This window comes from Erythrolamprus reginae, chromosome 1 (genome assembly GCF_031021105.1).
Source record: "Erythrolamprus reginae isolate rEryReg1 chromosome 1, rEryReg1.hap1, whole genome shotgun sequence".
Lineage (NCBI taxonomy): Eukaryota > Metazoa > Chordata > Lepidosauria > Squamata > Dipsadidae > Erythrolamprus > Erythrolamprus reginae.
The window spans coordinates 394,444,712-394,467,263 of record NC_091950.1 but is presented as its reverse complement, the minus strand read 5'-3'; the positions used below and the strand labels follow the sequence as shown (position 1 = coordinate 394,467,263).

Here is a 22,552-nt window from a genome sequence, read left to right as displayed (position 1 = left end):
CAAGAAACTTCAGAACTGAATAATGAGAAGTGAAACTATTTAATAAAAACAGCAACAAGAAAATTCAGTTGCCTTTTGGAAAGCACCTTTGAGGTAGTTGCTGAGAGATAACGTTAACTTTATGGTGCATAATCAATTGTATATTCCTTAAATTGCAAAGAACTGGAAAGTGACTAATGTACCGTTATATTTTAAAATCAGTCTGGAGAGGAAAAGTCTTATTTTATAAAAACTCATTAGCTTGACATCTCATCTGGATAAACATCCGTTTCATAAAAACTAAATACACACACACACCTATGTTTGGTCTGCCTGCCTTCCTATGTCTGTCTGTCTGTCTGTCTGTCTGTCTATCTATCCATCTAATTAACACAGTAGCTTCTATTAAATTAACATGAACCTAGATTGTTGGGGGCAATATGCTGATTCTTTAAACTGCTTAAAGAGGGCTGTAAAGCACCGTGAAGCGATATATAAGTCTAAGTGCTATGGCTATTGCTATCTGAAAGTAGAATCTTCAAGCAGAACGTTACTTGTCCTAAACAGAAGGGCTGTTATGTTCTATGTGCTCTATAAAGCACTATGTTCTGTGAATATGTGGTTAAGAATAGATAAACATGCATAGGCATATGTATGAAGCATAACTCTACTAAATTTTCCACTGTCTTATATAGGACATTCTCAGCTCTGCTTTTGGGAAGATGATTGCAACTTAATACAATTGAACTTAATTGCTATTCTTTCTCTGTGTAGCTCATAGCTAGATGGGAATTTTGAAGATATTTTATCCTTAGCACTTTTTCTCTAGCTTTTTTGTTGATAGAGTATGGATAGGAATGTCAAGAGATATTGGAATACTGGATATTTTAAAGAAGAGATTTGTTTCCAGATGGGAACTGCTTCTGAATTTCATGCTTGATTTGGAAAGGAATGTAATTTTGACTGTTTTATAGATTAGATTGATAGATTTTTATAGGAATGACTTGTCCATATTATTGTAGAAAAACGAAAAGCTGTGATTTGATGCCGATGTTTTATTTTACTGCAACAGAATCAGAAAGTCAATACTTCTTTTTATTTTCCTTTCCTCACTTCTCTTCCCTCTTTCCTTCCCTCTTCATTGTTTTATTTAATTTTGTATTTTTAAATTTATAATAATAACCTAATAAAAATGTTTGAAAAAAGAAGAAATGTTTTCCTTCTTCAGCAGGAGATTGGACTAGAAAACCCCCAAGGTTCCTTTCAACTGTTATTTTGTTATTCTGAATAGAAAAACTAAAAAAACACACACACAGATGACCATGAGAGCACAAGAAAGAGATTGAAAACTAATTCTGTGCTGCCATTTATTATTGATCATCCAGATTTTCGCAGTCCAGTTCTCAGTCTTAATATCGGGGCTTTTCTAAAGGCAAAAATTGCAATGTGCAATAAACTCCATGAATTTCAAAGGGATGAGGTTCAAGAGAAGGGGAATGGCTAGCCCTTTTGTCCTCGTTTTTGTTTTTAGATTTTTACTCCACTTTTTAAATACAGTACATGCAATTCAAGGCAGCACATATACCAATACTCCTCTTCCTCTTTTCCCAATACTCTGCCTGACGCTGAAAGACAGTGACTGGCTCAAAGTCACCCAGCTGGTTTTTCATGCCCTAATGCAGGACTAGAACTCACCATATCCTGGTTTCTAGACCAGCCATGACACCAAACTGGTTTTCCATAATTGGCTCCACCTTGGCCAAAAAGTAGCAGTGGCAAGAGTGTTGCAAAACAAAGCTATTTGCTCTTTCACAGCTTACTGTTTATGTTCAACATAAATATAAATATAATGCTTGCTTTACATTTTGAAAAGTTGCCAGTGCCAGCTCAAGCAACTAAGGTTTCATTCAAACAATTAGGGTATTTTTGTTTAATTTAGAGGCATTCCTCAGGCTACATTAAAAATACAGTTCCATATCTTCCTTTTAAAAAGCAGTAGCTTCGCAAAACAATACTTTTCTGGAAAAATGTTAATTATATTCATTTTTTTTAAAAAAAATTAAACAATTTGGCAGGCTCCTCCTTTACAGATTTGCTGAAATTCTTGTTCAAAAGGTGGGGGGTTAGTAGGAAGATACCACTATTTTATTGATTTGATTTATTTATTGATTGATTGATTGGCTTTGTCCATTACACAATAAGGGTTTTTTGGGGTATACACATAGTAAAATACATAATGAACGTTATAGAGGATATACATAGTAAAACATATCTAACAAACAATAGAAGATATAGGAATAAATATATCAATGAAAGAATAGAAGATCTAGGAATAGAAGAAAGGTGTAGATAAATTTTAAAACAAACGCCCAACGAAGCTGCAGTTCTTTGTAGAACCAATTCCTCACATCTCGGAAGATAAGGTTCATACAAGGATGGATCTAATTAGAGCTAATGGGGGGGAAGGGTCGGCCTTCTCGCGGGCCTTTATCGCCCTTTGTAGCTGGGGGCGGGGGGAAAGACTCCACATCCCGTCATGCAACACGGGGAGGGGACCGGAGCCGGAAGCGTTGGCTATTCTGCCGTCCGCCCCGCGGATGGGCGGGAGCGCCGGAGGAGCGGCGGCTGTCGGGGCGTCGCGAAGGAAGAAGCGGCTTCCCCGGGGGCGAGCCAGGCCGAGCGGCCAGGAAACGGGGGAAGGTATCCAGGGCTGGATCCGCTCCCGACCCCCCGTGCTGCGGGGCAAGATGCCCCGCCGGAAGCAGCGCCACCCGCAGCCCGTCAAAGGTCAGCGCCGGGTTGCCGGGCTCACCCCGGGGACGCTTGTGCCGCATCTCCGTCCGCCTGGGTCGTGTCCGGGCAGCGGGGGGGCTTCGGCTGTACGTCTCTCCCCGTTCCGAGGCTCCGGCCTGGCGGGGAGGGAGGGTTTGTCTCCGGCCGACGGGCTCCCCGAGCGCTGGGCTAAACTGACCGCCGTGCTGGGCGAGGGGAGGAGTCCCGCCCGCCTCCTTCGAGACTTTCCTGCTCCGACGGGTTGAATTAGGGGGATTGCTTTGCCCTCCCCTTCGGAAGAAAGGCGGGGCGCCGCCGTTGGGTGGGGGTGTCGGGGCGGCGCCGGAGCCTTAACCGGGGGCGGGGGGGAAGAAGGACCCCCCGTTTCTCATTCGACCGCCTCCCGCTCTTGTCTGTTGCAGTGGACGTTCCCGGGGCTCCGGCCGAGCCGTCGAGAGAGGCAAGCCCGGCGCCGCAAGCCAGCTTCCTCTTAAAGCAGGAGCTGTCCCTGTCCCTGGAGGACGAAGAGGACAGCAGCGCTCCGATTCTGGCCTTCGAAAAGGACTCCGAAGGTGGGTTCTGGTCCTGGCTTGGGAAAATCAGAACAAGGGGTAGAAGGCGGGTTCGGGAGGGACGGGGACAGAGGAGAGTTGGGGTTAGGGGAAAAAAAGGGGCCCCTTCGAGTTGCCAGGAATTGGATCTTCTTAGTCAGCCGGTTGATAGTATGCAAAGCCTCTCCACCAAGTTCTTTTCACTTTGCAGGACTTTGGGGGGCAAGGGTAGGCCAAATGGGCTCTTCTATGACATGCGGACTTCAACTCCCAGAATGCCTGAGCTGGCATGATCGGCTCAGGAATTCTGGGAGTTGAAGTCCTCCAGTCAGAGAAGAGCCAACTTTGCCTAAGCCTGGTTCGGGGTGTCATCTTTTCTGAGTGGGGAAGTTGGATGTTGTTTTAGTAGCAGGCAGAGAGAAGCATCTCCCCCAGGAGAGGGACCTGTTAGCTGGTCAGAAAGGCTTGTAAAGGATGGCGAGGATTTGAGTTAGGAGGTAAAAAAAAAAAGGGTCCTGGAGTTTAGCCTCCCCTACACATGGTAACCCCCTATTGTACCAGCAGGCGAGGGAGAGGACAAAGTGAGGATTCCCACAGCTGCCCACCTGATGTCCCCTCCTTGTGTGCTGCAGACTCCCTCGGGGGGACACCTGGACTGCCAGCTTACACGCTGAGTGACGAGGATCTCCCGTCTCTGTGCCAGGCCCGGGACGAAGATGGAGAGAATGAAGGGCCGGGCCGGGCTTGCCAGCATTGTGGCCTGCCTAGTCCCAGTTCTACTCCCTGCTGCCCCTCTGAGGTAGGGGACGAGGAAGGCTCCCTTAAGGGGCGTGTAGTCTTTTCCTGCCAACTGTGCCCCTTTGCCTCACACTACTCCAGCCACCTCAAGCGGCACATGAAGACTCACAATGGCGAGAAACCTTACCGCTGTCCGCATTGCCCGTACGCCTCGGCTCAGCTGGTTAACCTGACACGCCACTTACGAACCCACACTGGTGAGAAGCCCTACCACTGCCCCACCTGCCCCTTCGCTTGCAGCAGCCTTGGCAACCTCAAGAGACACCAGCGGGTCCATGGCCAGGAACGTCCAGTGCGCTGTAGCTCCTGCAGCTGCCACTATGTCCAGGGGAATTCCCTCCAGCACCACAGCGCGGGGATCCAGGGGGAGTCGGAGGCAGAAATGGAGGGACCGCCCATTGCAGATCAGGAGACAGGTACATGGTTGGAAACGGCAAGGTAGAATTCACGGCCTTGCAAAGGGAGGGAATATACATCACTTGCAAGTGGGGGAGGGTGGGAAGAGGGAGAAACTTTACCAATCTTGATACACTGATAGTTCTCAGCAGTTTTTGGAGTCTAGCAACTTTGAGGATTTGTAGCCTGATAAGAGAATCTTTTGTATCTGCCATATTGGCACGCATTGATTAGCCTAAACCGGAGCGTGGAATTTGTGAGCCTTACTTTCTAGGGCAGTGATGGCAAAACTTTTTTTCTCAGGTGCCGAAAAGAGCATGCGCGCACGCTATCACGCATGCACAAGTGCCCACACTCATAATTCAATGGCTGGGGTTGGTGAAAACAGCTTTCCCCCCGCCCTCTGGACACCCTCTGAAGGCCGGAAATGGCTTGTTTCCCAACTTCTGGTGGGCCCAGTATGCCCGGGTTTCACCCTCCCCAGGCTCCAAGGTTTCCCTGGAGCCGAAGGAGGGTAAAAACGTCCTTCCCCATCCCCCTGGAGGCTCTCTGGAAGCAAAAAATGCCCTCCCAGAGCCTCTGTGTGAGCCAAAAATCAGCTGGCTGGTGCACACATGTGCATTGGAGCTGAGCTAGGGCAACAGCTCGCGTGCCAGCAGATATGGCTCCGCATGCCACCTGTGGCAGCCGTGCCATAGGTTCACCTTCATTCATTTTTGAGATTTTTATGCCGTCCCTCTCCGAGGACTCAGGGCGGCTCACAACATGTAATAAAACAATACATAACATTTTGGGTCCAATTAATTAAATATATCACTGGTCCAGGGATTTGGTTGCGGAGCGGGGCGGCATACAAATCTAAATAATAATAATAATAATAATAATAATTTCAATTGTAACAGCAGTAATTCTACATTGGGCTTGTAGTGCATCAAGAGTGAAGGGCAGAGAATTATGCAAATTGGTCTGTGCTCTATATCAGTGTTTCCCAACCTTGGCAACTTGAAGATATTTTGACTTCAACTCCCAGAATTCCCCAGCCAGCGAATGCCATCTTCAACTTGCCAAGGTTGGGAAACACTGCTCTATATGAGAGTGAAGTAAGTAAGTTACGTACAGTTCCAGTAATGTCCATTTAGAGCATTTCTGCTTATTGCTGTTTTTCTTCCACAGAGCCACCACCGTTGCTGCCTAGCTCCCCATTCCTGCAGGCGGAAGACTCTAATACGGTTCTTCCCGAGCTGCTCTTCCCGTTCACGTGCAGGGCATGTGGACTGGTGCTACAAGCCGACGAAGGCTTGGGGGAGCCGGTGTGCGGGCGTTGCAGCCTGGCAGTGCTGGGGGCCGAACCAGCCTCGCCCAAAGGCTTCTCCTGCCAGCTGTGCCCTTTCATCACCACCTACCCGAACCACCTGGCCCGCCACATGAAGACCCACAGCGGAGAGAAGCCCTTTGCCTGCGCCCTCTGCCCATACGCCTCGGCCCATCTGGACAACCTCAAGCGGCACCAGCGGGTGCACACCGGCGAGAAGCCCTACAAGTGCCCCCTATGCCCATATGCCTGCGGCAACCTTGCCAACCTCAAGCGCCACGGACGCATCCATTCGGGGGACAAGCCTTTCCGCTGCCGCCTCTGCCCCTATTCGTGCAACCAGAGCATGAACCTCAAGCGTCACATGCTGCGGCACACAGGGGAAAAACCCTTCCAGTGCCGCATCTGCCCCTACACGACCGGCCACTGGGACAATTACAAGCGTCACCAGAAGGTGCACGGGCAGGGCCTGGCGGAGGAAGGAGGGCCTGGCCCCGACAGCAGCCTGACCTAACGATGCTGAAAGACTCTCCTTGAGCTTCCGACTCTCATTATAGTTGCCTGCTGTCAAGCCTGTGTAAAAGATTTGACTGGGATGTGCAGGAGGAGGAGTTGTATGTACTTGCAGGAGCAGCGGTACCACCTTTGCTTTTGAAGAAAGTATTAATTCCTTGGCTGAAAAGCACCTGGAAGGGGTGGGGGGTGTCCTTGACCCTAATCCAGTGCTTCTGTCCATAGGAAGAAAAAAGGCATCTGCTCTGTAGACCATTCTCCGAAAGTGTTGCTCTGTGGGACAGCTGAAACCCGCAGAGAGGAACTCCTTTGTCCTCTTTTTGTCTTTTTTTTGTGCCTCCCCTCCTCTCTAGTCCTTTAATTGTGGTTGCTGCTTGAATCTGTGTAATTTATATGGTGTATTAATGCATTAAACTGTTTTCTTATCTGGCTTTATTTTGGCTGGCAAGAGCAGCTGGAGACTAACTCGCAAACCTGATCACAGTGCAGTTGTGCTACCGCTGAACTGGCCCTGTGTGAGCATGTTTAGGGCAGGCATATACAGTGGTACCTCTACCTACGAACGCCTCTACTTCCGAACTTTTCTAAATAAGAACCGGGTGTTCAAGATTTTTTTGCCTCTTCTAAAGAGCCATTTTCCACTTACAAACCCGAGCCTCCAAAACTAACCGGAAAAGGCAGGGAGAAGCCTCCGTGGGGCCTCTCTAGGAATCTCCTGGGAGGAAACAGGGCCAGAAAAGGCGGGGAGAAGCCTCCGTGGGGCCTCTCTAGGAATCTCCTGGGAGGAAACAGGGCCTCCATCCTCCCTGTGGTTTCCCCAATCGCACGCATTATTTGATTTTCCATTGATTCCTATGGGGAAAATGGCTTCTTCTTACAAACTTTTCTACTTAAGAACCTGGTCACGGAACGAATTAAGTTCGTAAGTAGAGGTACCACTCTTCTGTGTGCCTCCTTTTCGTTATCTTATTTTCAGCAGGAGAGGAAAACAGATAATACGGCTTCAATAATGTGGCCTCCACTGTGTCCATAACCGTCACCTTATCGTTTTCGCTTGAGTAAAAGCAGCTCTAGTGCCAAGATGCAGTAGAGTGAAGAAGGGCTCACAGGACTTATTTCCAATCATGATTTATTTAATCATTGTCACAAACATTTGTTAATGTTCAAATGTAAACAGCAGGTAGATAAACAAGAGTACAAGTCTAGCGGTTATAGTTAAAGAGTCTACTGTGAGCATCAGAGTTGTGTCTGCTCTCTGTGCAAATGTCCACTCTACCCTAGTTTGGCATGTTATGAAGCTGAAGCTTACTGGTCAGCTCTGCAAACTGCCTCTGCAGACAGAGTCTCTGGCAAAGGACACACAGCCAGCTGGTGGCTGAGGCACATCAAGATCGACCCGCAAGCAGGTCATACATTCCACAAAGATCTTTTTTGGCAAAGCAGGGCATTTAAAGGTCCTCGTCGCCAATGCCCTCAAAGGCATAGTTTCCATGGAAATCATTCGCCCCGATGTCATTCGAAGAGCTGGAATGGCTGATGGCCCGTAAGCTGACGGAGCCCAATTTGCTCTGGATAAGGGAGAGAAGAGGTACAAATCAGCAAGATCCATGCCAGGGTAGATCATACTTTTTCCCCATAAGGATCAGAGGAATAATTACTCACCGAGACTTTCGTAATAGGGTCCCTACTTCCATCAGGGGAGTCCTGGTGAAACGCACAGGTATGTTAAAGGAGAAAAAAACCCAATTGAAGGGAGAAGGAAGAAGCGGAGACGACAGGATGTACCTACCAAAAGAGGGGGTGATTTCACCGCTTGCTGACTGTCTGAACGCTGTAAGGCTCCAATGGTTCTTCTGCGGAACATCTATGAAAAGAGTATCGAGTCGCTTGGAGGCGCCCGTCCTCACATGCTGCTTTGGTATATGACCTAGCCCTCTCCACCAAAGGGATAAGAAGCCCAAGTCTCACCTTGCGTATGCTTCCTCCAGATTTCTTCACCATCAGCTCATCCACCATGGACTGCAAGCAGATGCTCAACATTATAGCCTAAGTTGATATGAGAGAGAAATGTTCTTACTTCTCTGCAGTATTATCCCAAACTGATGGAGCCTTGATTTTGTAAACTTAGGATAGGGAAAAAAACAAAAACAAATTTGATACTGGAGTTATGATTGGGAAGCAAATAAGAATAAAATTGAGCTTGTTTCCATTTGTGATATTCAAAGCGCGTTATTTGTTAAGGAGAAATAGATCAGATCAGTACAGGAATCTTCATTGAGTGGAGTAATGGATCAGACACTGCAGTTTACTAGTTTCAAAGTTCAAAACGTAAGAATTCATCCAGGATATAATTTTGTCTCTTGCACAAACACACGCATACATTCTACCTGTGGACTGGTGATGGTGACCCACTGCAGTCGGTCCTTGCTCATCAGGTACTCAAAGGCTAGTTCCAATTTCACCTCTGACTTGCCAGAACTTGTGCCTGATGTTCCATTGTGCACAGGGACCTGAAAATAGAGAAGTCTAATGATTATGAATGAAGCAGCGGGAGGGGGGATATTGAGGCTGGGAAAGCTCTTGGTTTGCCTGAAATTGTCAAAGGTTTCTTCTCCAGCCTCTTAAGAAATGTCTAGACAGAAGGGAGACCCAGAGAAGGTTCCCTCGAAGCAGAACAGGCCATCCTCAAACACGTGTTTGCTCACCGAGGAAGTCACTCGCCAACAACGCATCCGTGTCACTTTGAAACTCCCTTCCTTGATCTGGTCGTTGGGCAGCTTGACCTGGAAATTCAGTTCGCTATTGCCTGCTCCGACAATGACATGACAGCCTTTCTCGGGGAAATCCGTTATACAAGGGTCAAATTTGAGATAGCCATAATACTTGAGGGTTTGTGCCAAGCGGATGAACTAGAACAAAAGAGAACATTTCACAGGGAAAGCTTGTGGTTTTTGGAGGTATAAATTTCATTCCAGCCAGCTGGGAATGAAACAAGGTAACGTAGATCGACTCACACTGCATTAGGTAAAAGGAAAAAAATGGAAACCTACCTCTTTTTTAGAGACTTTTTCCTGTAAAGATTTAAGCTGACGGTGCTGTTCCTTATTGGCAAGGATCCAGCCCCGTTCAATATCTGCAACGGTCTGTGAGAAAACAAACAGGAGGAGAAGGAAATGCTGCTTGCTTCTTCCCACCTCCCATCTTCCTCCCTGTCACTCAACCTTCGTGCCTAACCTGTGCATATAGCAGATTTAGTCCCACCCGCTGCTCCATGACATCATCATCAAAGGCAGAATCCCAGTAGCTGGGGTGGAAGAAGAGGAAAGAGATTTATTTATTTATTTATTTATTTATTTATTAGATTTGTATGCTGCCCCTCTCCATAGACTCGGGGCGGCTAACAACGGTAGTAAACAGGATATAACAAATCTAATGTTTAAAATAATTAAAAACCCTTATTTAAAACCAAACATACACACAAACATACCATGCATAAATTGTATAGGCCTAGGGGGAAAAGGGTAGTTCAGTTCCCCCAAGCCTGACGACAGAGGTGGGTTTTAAGGAGCTTATGAAAGCCAAGGAGGGTGGGGGCAACTCTGATCTCCTGGGGGAGCTGGTTCCAGAGGGTCGGGGCCGCCGCAGAGAAGGCTCTTATTTGTATTTGTATTTATTAGATTTGTATGCCGCCCCTCTCCGAAGACTCGGGGCGGCTAACAACAATAAAAAAGACAATGTGAACAAATCTAATATTAAAAATAATGTAAAAACCCCAATTTAAAGAACCAATCATACATACAAGCATACCATGTATAAATTCTATAAGCCTAGGAGGAAGGGAAAATTTCAATTCCCCCATGCCTGACGACAGAGGTGGGTTTTAAGGAGCTTACGAAAGGCGAGGAGGGTGGGGGTAATTCTGATCTTCGGGGGAGGGGGGAGCTGGTTCCAGAGGGCCGGGGCCACCACAGAGAAGGCTCTTCCCCTGGGTCCCGCCAGATGACATTGTTTAGTTGACAGGACCCGGAGAAGACCGACTCTGCGGGACCTAACCAGTCACTGGGATCGTGTGGCAGAGGCAAACCATTAATGGGTATTCAACTCAACTGTTATTTATTTATTTATTGGATTTATATGCCGCCCCTCTCCGAAAGCTCTGTGGCTGGGATTGATTATATTGACTCTTACCTCTTGCGTAGCAGAATCTTGTATTCAGGGTTGCGGAGGCTGGTGACTGATACATAAGGAAGCTCAAACTCCTGCAATTTCCGGATGACTGTAAAAGATGACAGTTCAGAGCCAACCATGCAGCACACCTCACACCTATCCTTAGGCACACAAACAGAAACACAAGCCCGCCCGCCTTTCCTGGCAGGCGGACTGGTTTTTCTCTGTCATTATAGCAAGTGCAGCAAGAGGTTAACTCACAGGAAAATGCTCCATCCTTGGCTTCACGCACAAGGAAGAGGTGGAAGTAGCCAATCAAATCCTCCGGCAAGTCCAACTTCAAGGCCACAGCCTACAAACAATGGAAAGATAAGCTAGATGCTGAACTCTTTCCTCTTATAACCGTAAACTTCAGGGAAAGGCTACATTAAATATAGCCACTACAGGGGGTTTCTTGGTACAGGCCGTTAGTTCTTGGAATAAAGTACAGTGGTACCTCTACTTAAGAACTTATCTAGATAAGAACCGGGTGTTCAAGATTTTTTTGCCTCTACTTAAGAACCATTTTCTACTTAACCTGAGCCAGGAAAAAATTTCCCAGGGAATTTGAGAGCGGCACGCAGGCCCAGCCAGTTTCCTGCCATTCCCCCTTTAATCCCGTCCATCTGGGCTGCCAGAGGAGCCTTTTGGTGATGCTTAACGAGGCTTTGGCCGTCCAGAGCGAACGAAGCATTTTCCTTTCTTTAGGTGCTTGGACAAGGAATAAACCTCTGTCAGCGCCCAGAGAAAAGAAACGCTCTCTTCCCTCTGGGCAGCTGAGGAGTCACCACAGCGAAGGAAAGGCGCCGGCTACAAAGCGAGCGAGCAAGAGGAGAGGGAAGCCCTTCAGCATGGGGAGGAAGAGGAAGCAGGTAGCAGCAACAGCAGCAGCCAGTGTAAGGGAGGTAGCCTCGTGCCGGGTATATTGGAGGCCTGTGCTCCTCCTCGCCGCCTCAGAGTCCCTCCCTTTTTTTTAAACCGTAAAGTTTTGGATTTTTTTTTATACCCCTCCCCTCACCTTCTTCCTTCGGCAGCGACTGTCCTCCTCCTCCTCCCACCCAAATTCCAAGCTTTTATTTCTTTCCTAATGGGTTTGCATGCATTATTTGCTTTTACATTGATTCCTATGGGAAAAATTGCTTCTACTTAAGAACGTTTCTACTTAAGAACCTGGTCACGGAACGAATTAAGTTCGTAAGTAGAGGTACCAGTGTAATCTGTCAGACTGAGTCTTGCTGTAAGAAAAGGAGAGACAGTACTATGGGCATATAATCTCTCCCCCATTCCTTTCTCAACACGAGCCATTCTTATTTCTAGGAAAGCCTTACCTCCAGAACATCTTCGGTTTGGTCTGAGGTAAGAATTGTGACTTTCACCTTCTGCCCATTGGATAAGAGCACATCTAGCTGTACCTCTTCGGTTGGGATCTGCTGGGTTTCCTGGAAATACACAGGGCTCCAATCATTTTCTCCATCTGGCATACAGAGTCCGCGGAGAGGGGCGGCATAGAAGTTCCATTAATAAAATAAATAAAATAAATATACTTTGCACTCTGCGTCTACCCATCTCCTTACCTGCTGGGCTTTTCGCAGAAAGCTATTGAAGATCTCACTGCCTCCCAGCAAGGGGTCCTGCCGTACTATGGATTAATAACAGAAATAATATCAGCTTTTAAAAAAATACTTATGGTTTTAATATTTTACTGTAAATAGATTTCATCCTTTGGTTGGTGTTGTGGTTAGCTCTGGCCCAGCTCCTGCCCCAAGGACTGTGGATGTGGGGGAGACATCCACATGCTGCAGGCCTGTTTTGCCCCCGGTGGAATCTGCTGATGAAGGCTCCTCTGACCAAGAAGACATGAGTGACAGGGAGGAGGAGAGTGTGGCAGACAGCTCAGAAGGAGATCAATTATCTAGCTCCTCTTTGGATTCAGAACAAGAGTTAACGATACAGCCACGCATGCATAGAGCGATGCATAGGCAACAACAACTGAGACATTATTATCAAAGAAAATGAGGCCACCTGTGGTTGGGTGGAGATGTGGTAATTAGTGAGGCTGCTATAAAGAGCAGCCTGTGGGTTTGACCATTGTGGAGGATTATCTGAGTTTGTGTTTCGTGCCTGCTTTGCTGACTTTGACCTTTTGTGTGCTGATTTCCCCCCTCCCCCCCCCCGCTTTGAAACTAAACCAGAGCAAAGTGTGTTTCACTTTGTGAAAGAAGGACTGTGATTTGCCTCACAGCTGCAAGCTAAGTATCGCAGAACTGATAAGGGACTTGTACAAATTACCAGTTTGTTTGGAGACGAGTGCTCTTTGCTATACCAAAAGAGGGCTTAGTTTAAGTGAATTTTCATTATAAAGAACATTGTTTTGAATTTTCAAACGTGTGTGTGTGTCTGAAATTTGTACCTGTGAATTTTTGGGAGGAGTCTATCAGAGTGCCCGACAGAACGGTTATGAGCAAAGGTGGCTATATAAATATTTTAAATAAATAAATAAACAGAAGGTACCATCAGCTTTTTTGCTTTCAGTCAAAGCTCACTCCCTGTGCATAGAGCAGTGTTTCCCAACCTTGGCATCTTGAAGAGATCTGGACTTCAACTCCCAGAATTCCCCAGCCAGCATTCGCTGGCTGGGGAATTCTGGGAGTTGAAGTCCAGATCTCTTCAAGTTGCCAAGGTTGGGAAACACTGGCATAGAGAACACCTGCTTATAAATGCATGCATACTATTTTTCCTTGATTTGCCCAACAAAACCGACCTGCTTGCATATATTTTTCTAATTGTTCTCGCCGCTGCTCCACTTCCCCTGGGGTGAGGGTGAAAATCTTTTTGGGAGGAAAGGCTGGTACCACATTAGTTCCATATTCCTTCCTTAGCTGCAGAAAGAAAAGCAGAGTTCATATCCAGGCAGCAAAATCCCATTTTGCTACTACCAGAATTGTGGTAATGAGATATATACACCCTTTGTTTTTATTCCTAGTGTATTTCTGCAAGTATAGTTTTGCCGTATTTCAAATCAACATGTGACTGTACCATTGGCTATAATAGGAATCGACCGACTGGACTATCACTCAAGTCTGATGTTGTGGGTTGAGAGAGAATACAGTGGTGAAATCCAATTTTTGAATTACTGGTTCTGTGGACATTTATTTATTTATTTATTTATTATTTAGATTTGTATGCCACCCCTCTCCGCAGGCTCGGGGCGGCTCACAACAAAGTGAAACAATTTACAACAAATCTAAATTACAGTTTAAAAATATTTTAAAAACCCCATTTTCTAAACAAACATACAGACAGACATACCATTCATAAATTGTACATCCCCGGGGGAGATGTCTCAGTTCCCCCATGCCTGACAATAAAGGTGGGTCTTAAGGAGCTTACGAAAGGCAAGGAGAGTAGGGGCAGTTCTAATCTCCGGGGGGAGTTGGTTCCAGAGGGTCGGGGCCGCCACAGAGAAGGCTCTTTCCCTGGGGCCCGCCAACCGACATTGTTTAGTTGACGGGACCCGGAGAAGGCCCACTCTGTGGGACCTAATCGGTCGCTGGGATTTGTGCGGCAGCAGACGGTCTCGGAGATATTCTGGTCCAGTGCCATGAAGGGCTTTAAAGGACATGGCTTGGTGGCATGGCAGGGGAAGGATACTGTAAAATCTCCACTCCTACCCCACTCCAGGGGAAGGGTAGTGCAAAATCCCCATTCCCTCCCCACTCCTGGGAGAAGAGTATTGCAATATCTCCATTCTCACCCCATTCTGGGGTCAGCCAGAAGTGGTATTTGCCATTTCTCTGAACTACTAAAAATTTCCGCTATAAGTTCTCCGATCTACTCAAAATTTCCATTACCGGTTCTCCAGGTCCTGTCAAAATCTGCTGGATTTCATCCGATTGGCAGGCTTCCTAGTTTAGTATAGCTTTACTTCCTGTTTTTCTGTTGATATTGTTTTTTTATTCTGACACTAGGCCTATAATGGAGGTTTGACTGAGAACCTGCTGGATTTTACCCCTGGAGAGAATGACCCAAGGTCACCCCACCCAACTAACTTTCATGCCTAAAATGGGACTATAACTAACAATATCGTGGTTTATAGCCTGGTCCTTGACCACTTGTCCAAACTGCATTTCTTGGTTACATACATTAACTGAATTAATAAAACACTACTCTAGTAGAAAGGCTTTTAGGGAAATATTGCTAGCTTTCCACAAAGGAGCAATTCTGGCAATTTCTTACATATATGCCTCCATACCTCACCTGTTCATGCAAACCAAGCAGTTGGCTGTATCGCACCTGGCAGTGCAGAACACCATTGACATGAATGCTGTAGGCCTGTTGGGGATGGAAGGAAAAGGCGTTATTACATAATCTGTTTATGAGAAAGCCCTTAAGCGATCCCATTCTCAGTGTTATAATAGGGAAACGGACTATCTGGTGCGAATTGTATAGCACTAATTCCATAAACGCATGAAAATTCAAAGAAGGAACAAGGAACTAAGAATTCATTAATCCCTTTCTGGTCCTTAAGAATCAATTATAAGGCATGAACACAATTCATTATTTCTACAATGGGAGGTGACTGCCTAAAATACAAAAAGGTTGCAGGTACTGAAACAAAGCTCTCTTAGGTTATACACCACTCACTGCAAAAAATCTGGATGAAGCAGAAGTTATAAATCCTAGGATCATCTAGGCCTGTAATAAATAGATGCCTTTAAATAACATTTAAACTAAATTTCGTAACCATGATTCGATGACACAGCCCTATAAGTGTACTATAAACTGCAAGCCTAAGTTCAAGAGATGGGTAAGATAAGGTAATGTATGAGCCCATTTATTGAGCTCCATAGCTTTGCGCTTTATTCAAAGTAGCCTTTCTGTATTGAACAGAAACAAAATTTAGTTTAATTTAATTGACTTTTAAGCCACCCAACTCCTTGAGGACAAATTGCACCTACAATGAAGGGATATCTGGGTTTGTTCCCGGACTTAGTACCCAAGAGTAGTTATAGAATCCATAATTCCTGGTTACGCAATAAATCTTTCCCGTGCCAAAAGACTGTCAGCACAAAGTATCTTCTTAAAAAACAAGATTTAGAATTATTTCTCGGACACACCCAAAGCCTTTTTTTTTAACAGAAGCAAAAGAGGAATTGTTTCAAAACACCCAAAGTCTTTTTAACCAGAAACACCCCCCACCCACCCAAAAAAATAATAATTCGAAAGAAAGTGCTCTTCAATGCCAAAATGCCTCTACTGTAGTTCTCCCTCATTTTTCACCCGGGTATGGCCTCTGCATTCCCTGTAAGTTTCAGAGATTTCTGGCGACGTTTCGACGAGGTCCCACTCGTCATCTTCAGGCTGGTGCTTTCGGCTTTGTGCTAGGGTGAACTCACCCTATGTATGGTTGAATTGGTTGAATGTGTATGACTGTATAAGGGATTTTTAATACTTTTTTAGTAATTTGTATCATTATTTTGTAATAATTTAGATTTCTTTACATACTGTATTGTTGTATTTATAATGTTGAACTCACCCTAACACAAAGCCAAAAGCACCAGCCTGAAGATGAGGGGTGAGATTTCGAAACATTGCCAGGAATCTCTAAAAACATACACGAGAAGAAACCCGAATATACCAAGATCTTCATGCCTGTACCCGTGAAAATCTACGAACATATATATTCCCGTGAAAGACAGACAGACAGACAGAGAGAGATATAAGAACATCCATGCTGAATTGGGGCAAAGCCCATCGAGTCCAGTATTCTGTATCACACAGTGACCCACCAACTGTCCATGGGGACCTTGAGCAGAAAGAGAAGGTAAAACCCTCCCTTTCCCTTGACCCCCACAAATGGTACTCAAGGGAATCCTGCCTGTCTCAACCAACATAAAGGCAGCACATGGACATCCGTTTCAATAACCACTGATACACTTGGCATCCATGAATCTGTCTAATCCTGCCTTGAAGCTATCCAGGTTGACAGCTGTCACAACCTCTTCTGCAAGTGAATTCCATAAACCAATGAGCCTCTGGGTGAAGAAATATTTCCCTTCATTTGTCCTCGCTTTCTTACCTATGAGCTTTAGGGAGTGCCCCCTCATCCTAGTATTGTGGGATAGAGAATTTTTTTTTCTCTATCCACCTTTTCTATCCCATGCATGATTTTATGCACGTCGAACAAGTCACCCCTTAAATGCTGTCTTTCAAGGTTGAAGAGACCAAGGCGTTGCAACCTGGTTTCATAAGGGAGGTGCTCCATTTCCTTGATCATACTGGTTGCCCTTTTTTGCACCTTTTCCAGTTCCATTATATCCTTCTTGAGATGCGGCGACCAGATATATAGATATAGATATACATATACATATATGATTTCATATACTGTACTGTATATATATGTATACTTGTCTCCCTTAATTTTAAAAATTCAGCAAAAACATGTCATTCATATATATTCTTTCCAACTCAAATTCAAATCATATAAATATTTTCAATATATATGTGTGTGTGTGTGTGTGTGATTTGAATTTGAGTTGGAAAGAGAAGAGACAAGAGATCTGGGTCCTAGCTACCTCACAGCTGGCAGCTACAACTTCTTGGGGGGCCATCCCAACTCCTGCTACATCTGGATTTCAAGACTCATCACAGAGGGAGACCGAGCAGAGGTTTTTTGCAGAAGGGAAACGAAACCACTCACTCCAACCGGGCGCTCTTCCCACCCACCCACCCCCGTCCGCCCACTCCGGCTTCTCCCGAAGAGCCCCGAAGGCGGCGCCTGCACAGTCCCTGCAGAGCAGAAGCCCCAAAAGCACCAGAGCAAGTGGCCCCCGGTGTAAAAAAAAAAATCGCACTCCGATGCCCTTTGCAGATGTTAATCCCAAGGGGGGGGGAGAGAGGGAGGGAGCCCGGGGAAGTCTGCGCCCCGCCTCCAAGGGGCTTGACACTCGCCACGTAGGCCGCAGCGTTGCCGCCATCCCCCGCGCGGGTCTCGGTCTCGGGAATAGAGAAGTGCATGGCCGCTTCCAGCTCCGTCTGCGGCCGCTGCTGTCGTCGCCGCCGCTACCTTCGGCTCGGGCCGGAACTGGATTCCGACGTCGCCGCCATCTTGCAGGCGGAGAGAGAGAGAGAAGAGAGGGAGGCACCACTGTGGGCGGAACGGAAGGAGGCGGAACGGAGAAAACTCGTGTCTCTCTCGCCCACCCTTTTTTTTGGCCACCGGTCATCCCCCCCGACCCTTTCCGTGGATGGTCTGAGCCGGGAAAGACCAAGTGCTTGGCCAGAGAGGGAATATTTGAAAGCGAAAATGGCTCAGTCTTTGCTCTGGCTCGCTTTTACCCACCCTCCCAAAAAAATTTGAAATAAGGGAGCTGAGCCGCCCCGCTTATGCCACCCCCTCCCCGAAGGCAGATCGTGGCATGTAGAAGCTAAGCGATAGAGGACAATATTGGTCGACTAAGAAGCCTCTGAGCCTGCTTTACCCTGCAACCGGACAGCTGCCCCTTTCTATCTCTCTTTCCCCCCTCTCTATCTATCTATCTATCTATCTATCTATCTATCTATCTATCTATCTATCTATCTATCTATCTATCCATCCATCCATCCATCCATCCATCCATCCATCCATCCATCCATCTATCTTATCTATCTACTGTATACATACATACAGATATATATATATACTGTATACAATAACTATATGTGTGTATCAGTGTGTGTATCTATCTATATCTATATCTATCTATCTATCTATCTATCTATCTATCTATCTATCTATCTATACAGCATGTATGTATCTATATTTACTTCTATTTATATGTATCTATATCTATCTATCTATCTATCTATCTATCTATATTTTACTTAATTTATTTGTTTATTTCTTTATTTGAACAAGTACATGTATAAGATTGTACTGTAGTTTGTATAAGCATAACGTAAGTAGTAAGTAATGATAAAAGAAGAAAATAGGACAGGGATGGGAGGCACAATGGTGCACTTATGCACACACCCTTTGCAAACCTCTTAGAAAAGGGGAGAGGTTGACTGTTGACAATCTGAGGTTAAAGATTTTGGGGATTGGGAAAGAAACCACACAGTCAGCTAGTGCATTCCAGACACTGATCACTCTATTGTTGAAGTCGTATTTTCTGCAATCTAGATTGGAGCAGTTTACCTTAAGTTTGAATCTATTATGTGCTTGTGTGTTGTTGCGGTTGAAGGTGAAGTAGTCACTAACAGGAAGGACATTTTGGTATATGATTTTATGAACTGTTAGATCAGATAGAATAGAATAGAATAGAATTCTTTATTGGCCAAGTGTGATTGGACACACAAGAAATTTGTCTTGGTGCATATGCTCTCAATGTACATAAAAGAAAATATAGATTTGTCAAGAATCATGTGGTACAACACTTAATGATTGTCATAGGGGTCAAATCAGCAATGAAGATCAGAGCCAGCTTAGTTGTAAATTGTTTAATCCCAGTATTTCAAGTCTGGTGGAGTAAGGTATTTTGTTGCAAGAGGAGGAGTGAAGGAATCTTCTTGTAAAATATTTCTGGACTCTCTCTATTTATGTCTGATACGCAATGCGGGTTCCATACAGATGAACTGTATTCTAGAATTGGTCCTACAAATGTTTTGTAAGCTCTGGTTAGCAGTTCAATGTTTTCTCTCCCTCACCTAGATGCAGTGACACCATCCTTCTAGCATGGGGGGGTTAGCAGCGGAAAGAACAAAGCCTCTCTTTAGGGACGGACGGACTGAAGAGAGCGACTGGCTGCAAAAGCTCTGGCCAAACAATGGTCTTCTGGCTTTATTTGCAGCCCGCATCTGGTTTCTCTATTTTTTGTGATGCCTGTATGTGAGGGTAGCCATTACTGCTTTGCGAGCCACAGTAAGCAAGATTGCAGTGGCCGATAGATCCTGCAATGCACTACCGGACTCTGGTTTCTTCCCCAAACCTCCAAAACTTTAACCTTAAGACTGTATTCAGTCGACCTCATCCCATTCCTAAGAGATCTGTAAGGGGCATGCAATAAGCGCACCATTGTGCCTATCATCCCTGGCTTGCTGTCCTAGTGTCCAAATTTACCTGTACCTACTTTGCTATTGTTTATGTTTATACCAATACCTGCTATCTTGTACATGTTTTTGACAAATAAATAAAAATAAAATAAAATCAGCTCACTCCTGAAAGCCCAGGGGGATCAGTTCAAGTAGATGGTACCGCACACCGAAGACTCTTCATGGCATCAGTACAGAGCTCCTTCAGCAAATACCGATTTGTTTGCTTTATGAACTCATGTAATATGTCATCTACCAACACAGTGTCTTCTCTTGTATTTCAATTTGCACTTCAGAAGGTGCAAGCTTTTCAGCCCTGTTGACTCACACTGCTTTTAATTTATAAAAATGGCATTTGAAGACCAGCAATCTTGTAGCACATTAAGAATACAAATAAAACTCATGGATTACAGTTAAGGGGCATGCGTAAGTGCACCCAGCATGCCTACCGTCCCTGTCCTAATGTTTCCCTCTTACTAGTACCCATATACTATAGTACCCTCTGGAACCAATTCTCCCCAGAGATCAGAATTGCCCCCACCCTCCTCGCCTTTCGTAAGCTCCTTAAAACCCACCTCTGTTGTCAGGCATGGGGGAATTGAGATATTCCTTTCTCCCTAGGCCTATACAATTTATGCATGGTATGTTTGTGTGTATGTTTGGTTTTTAAATAAGTGTCTTTTAATTATTTTAAATATTAGATTTGCTATATGTTATTCATTATTGTTGTTAGCCGCCCCGAGTCTACGGAGAGGGGCGGCATACAAATCTAATAAATAAATAAATAAATAAATAAATAAAATAAATATAATGTATATAATTTCCTCAACACTGTCAGACTTTTTACTAAATCTGCACTACTGTTCTACTAGTTTTTCTCAACATTCCTATTATCCTTTTCCTCCCACTTAGAACTGTATGGCTGTAACTTGTTGCTTGTATCCTAAGATTTTTATTAATATTGATTGTTTCCTCATTGCTTATTTGACCCCTATGACAATCATTAAGTTGTACCACATGATTCTTGACAAATGTATCTTTTTCTTTTATGTCCGCTGAGAGCATATGCACCAAGACAAATTCCTTGTGTGTCCAATCACACTTGGCCAATAAAAATTCTATTCTATTCTATAAGCAGCGTTATATCTATGTATATTACCAATACATATTTGAATGAATGAATGAATAAATGAATATTTTTTTACTTACTTAGTTATTTGTTTATTCAAATTTATTTAATTCGACTTCTATGCCGCCCAATCCTGAAGGACTCAGAGTGGCTTACAACAATATAAAATTACAAATACAATAAAAAGAAGTCAAATATATAGTCTAAAATCATAAAACCCTATTTATTTATTTATTTATTATTTATTACTTAGATTTGTATGCCGCCCCTCTCCGAAGACTCGGGGCGGCTAAATTAAATTAAAACCTATAGTTAAACTATACAATCAGCATACATAGAAACATAGAAGAAACATAGAAGGTTGATGGCAGAAAAAGACCTCATGGTCCATCTAGTCTGCCCTTATACTACAATATACAGTATACAGTGATCCCTCGATTAGTGCGGGGGTTACGTTCCAAGACCTCCCGCACTAATCGATTTTCCGCGGTATAGTGGTGCGGAAGTAAAAACACCATCTGCGCATGCGCGCCCTTTTTCCATGGCCGCGCATGCGCAGATGGTGGAGCCGGGGAGCGACGAAAGTGCGGAGGCTGGCAATGGTTGTTTTTAATGTCTGCCACCCACCCAGCGCCTCCGGCCTCCTCGCCGCTACCCCCCGTCCGCCCGATTCGCCCCTCACCGGCTTTCTTGGGCCATCTTCCAACAAGTCTTAAAACAGTTCCAACAGTTCCAAAGCTTTTTTTTGCGATTGCAAAGCTGATTGGCCGAGATTTCGGCCAATCAGCAATGGCCGACGTCAGTTTGGTGATGACGTATGACGTCATCGGGCGGGGAAAACCGTGGTGTAGGGAAAAAAACGCGGACTATTTTTAAATGTATTATTTTTTGAAAAACCGTGGTATAGCGTTTCACACTAATCGAGACCGCACTAATCGAGGGATCACTGTACATGCATACCATTCCTACAATTTGACCATGATAGATGTCAATTCATGGCCCCCAGGCCTGCCAGCAAAGCCAGGTCTTTGTGGCCTTACGGAAGGCCAGTAGGGTGGGAGCAGTATGGACGGAGTGGGGGTGGGGAGTTGATTCCATAGATTTCCTAGATAGACAGACAGACAGACAGACAGACAGACAGGAATTTTACCAAAATTGAAATCAAGACCTTTTTTCCTTAATTGAGTCATGCCATAATTGTTTGTTAGTTTTGTTATTCTTTTGATATCACTGTTTTACAATTAACAATTGTTTGTTAGTTTTGTTATTCTTTTGATATCAGTTTTTACACCTTTAAAGCTGGTTTTTTTTTCTTCTTGTTATATGTTTTTGCTGTCATTTTAAAATGAATAATGATAGGAAAAAACGTTTTGTTTGATATTAAGAAATATAACTATTTTAGGAAAGCGTGAAAATATAAATATGGTAATCCCCAAGTTTGAATATTATATTGTAAATTTATAAAACAAAATAAGGAAGGAGAGAGCAAATGTCTCTCCAATTGTTACTTTATTTTAGTTTTGTAATTCTAAAATTCTTTTTGTTTTTCTTGTTATGTATTTCCTTTTCTTTTTTTCCTCTTTCTTTGAATGTGTTTATATCTGTTTTTGATTTTACTTTTTGTATTGTACATTTAAAAATAAAATATTTTTAAAAATTAAAAAAAAAAGAAATGGTACGTTGAATGTGTGTGTGGGAAAGTTAAAAATGGAGTGGGGGGGGGGGAGAGTTCGCTTAGGCGAACAACGGCCGCTGTGGTGTATTACAGTGTTTCCCAACTTTAGCAACTTGAAGATATCTGGACTTCAACTCCCAGAATTCCCCAGC

At 44.7% G+C, this 22,552-nt stretch overlaps 2 protein-coding genes across 5 annotated transcripts; one reads left to right on the top strand and one right to left on the bottom strand.

Moving 5' to 3' along the window:
• The first annotated feature begins 2,435 nt into the window (after nucleotides 1–2,435).
• ZNF513 (zinc finger protein 513) lies at nucleotides 2,436–6,756 on the top strand. 4 transcript variants are annotated; one of them, XM_070734988.1, is made up of 4 exons: nucleotides 2,436–2,766; nucleotides 3,174–3,323; nucleotides 3,867–4,516; nucleotides 5,670–6,756. In XM_070734988.1, exons 1-4 carry the CDS (start codon nucleotides 2,516–2,518, stop codon nucleotides 6,320–6,322), a joined length of 1,704 nt encoding a protein of 567 aa, XP_070591089.1. In that variant the 5' UTR covers nucleotides 2,436–2,515; the 3' UTR covers nucleotides 6,323–6,756. The 4 variants fall into 4 exon arrangements, with proteins under 4 accessions (XP_070591089.1, XP_070591090.1, XP_070591092.1 ...); XM_070734989.1 differs by having other exon boundaries at nucleotides 2,442–2,766; nucleotides 3,935–4,516; XM_070734991.1 differs by lacking the exon at nucleotides 2,436–2,766 and adding an exon at nucleotides 2,774–2,858 and having other exon boundaries at nucleotides 3,935–4,516.
• A 677-nt stretch (nucleotides 6,757–7,433) lies between these two features.
• On the bottom strand, nucleotides 7,434–17,796 carry SNX17 (sorting nexin 17). Its single transcript, XM_070734992.1, has 15 exons — nucleotides 17,479–17,796; nucleotides 14,785–14,859; nucleotides 13,289–13,406; nucleotides 12,102–12,166; nucleotides 11,856–11,966; nucleotides 10,750–10,840; nucleotides 10,510–10,597; nucleotides 9,556–9,625; nucleotides 9,372–9,464; nucleotides 9,027–9,230; nucleotides 8,709–8,831; nucleotides 8,290–8,367; nucleotides 8,111–8,185; nucleotides 7,984–8,025; nucleotides 7,434–7,889 (listed from the first exon to the last, which is right to left on the bottom strand). Exons 1-15 carry the CDS (start codon nucleotides 17,542–17,544, stop codon nucleotides 7,770–7,772), a joined length of 1,419 nt encoding a protein of 472 aa, XP_070591093.1. The 5' UTR covers nucleotides 17,545–17,796; the 3' UTR covers nucleotides 7,434–7,769.
• Between the last annotated feature and the right edge of the window lie 4,756 nt (nucleotides 17,797–22,552).

Excerpts from the sequence above, each read along its gene's own strand:
- ZNF513 (XM_070734988.1), top strand. The coding sequence starts at position 2,516 with ATGCAACACGGGGAGGGGACCGGAGCCGGAAGCGTTGGCTATTCTGCC. Across the intron at positions 2,767-3,173 it reads CCACCCGCAGCCCGTCAAAG|TGGACGTTCCCGGGGCTCCG; the intron begins GTCAGCGCCGGG and ends TGTCTGTTGCAG. Across the intron at positions 3,324-3,866 it reads CTTCGAAAAGGACTCCGAAG|GCGAGGGAGAGGACAAAGTG; the intron begins GTGGGTTCTGGT and ends TTGTACCAGCAG.
- SNX17 (XM_070734992.1), bottom strand. The coding sequence starts at position 17,544 with ATGCACTTCTCTATTCCCGAGACCGAGACCCGCGCGGGGGATGGCGGC. Across the intron at positions 8,832-9,026 it reads GTTGGCGAGTGACTTCCTCG|GTCCCTGTGCACAATGGAAC; the intron begins GTGAGCAAACAC and ends CTCTATTTTCAG. Across the intron at positions 7,890-7,983 it reads ACCCTATTACGAAAGTCTCG|AGCAAATTGGGCTCCGTCAG; the intron begins GTGAGTAATTAT and ends TCCCTTATCCAG.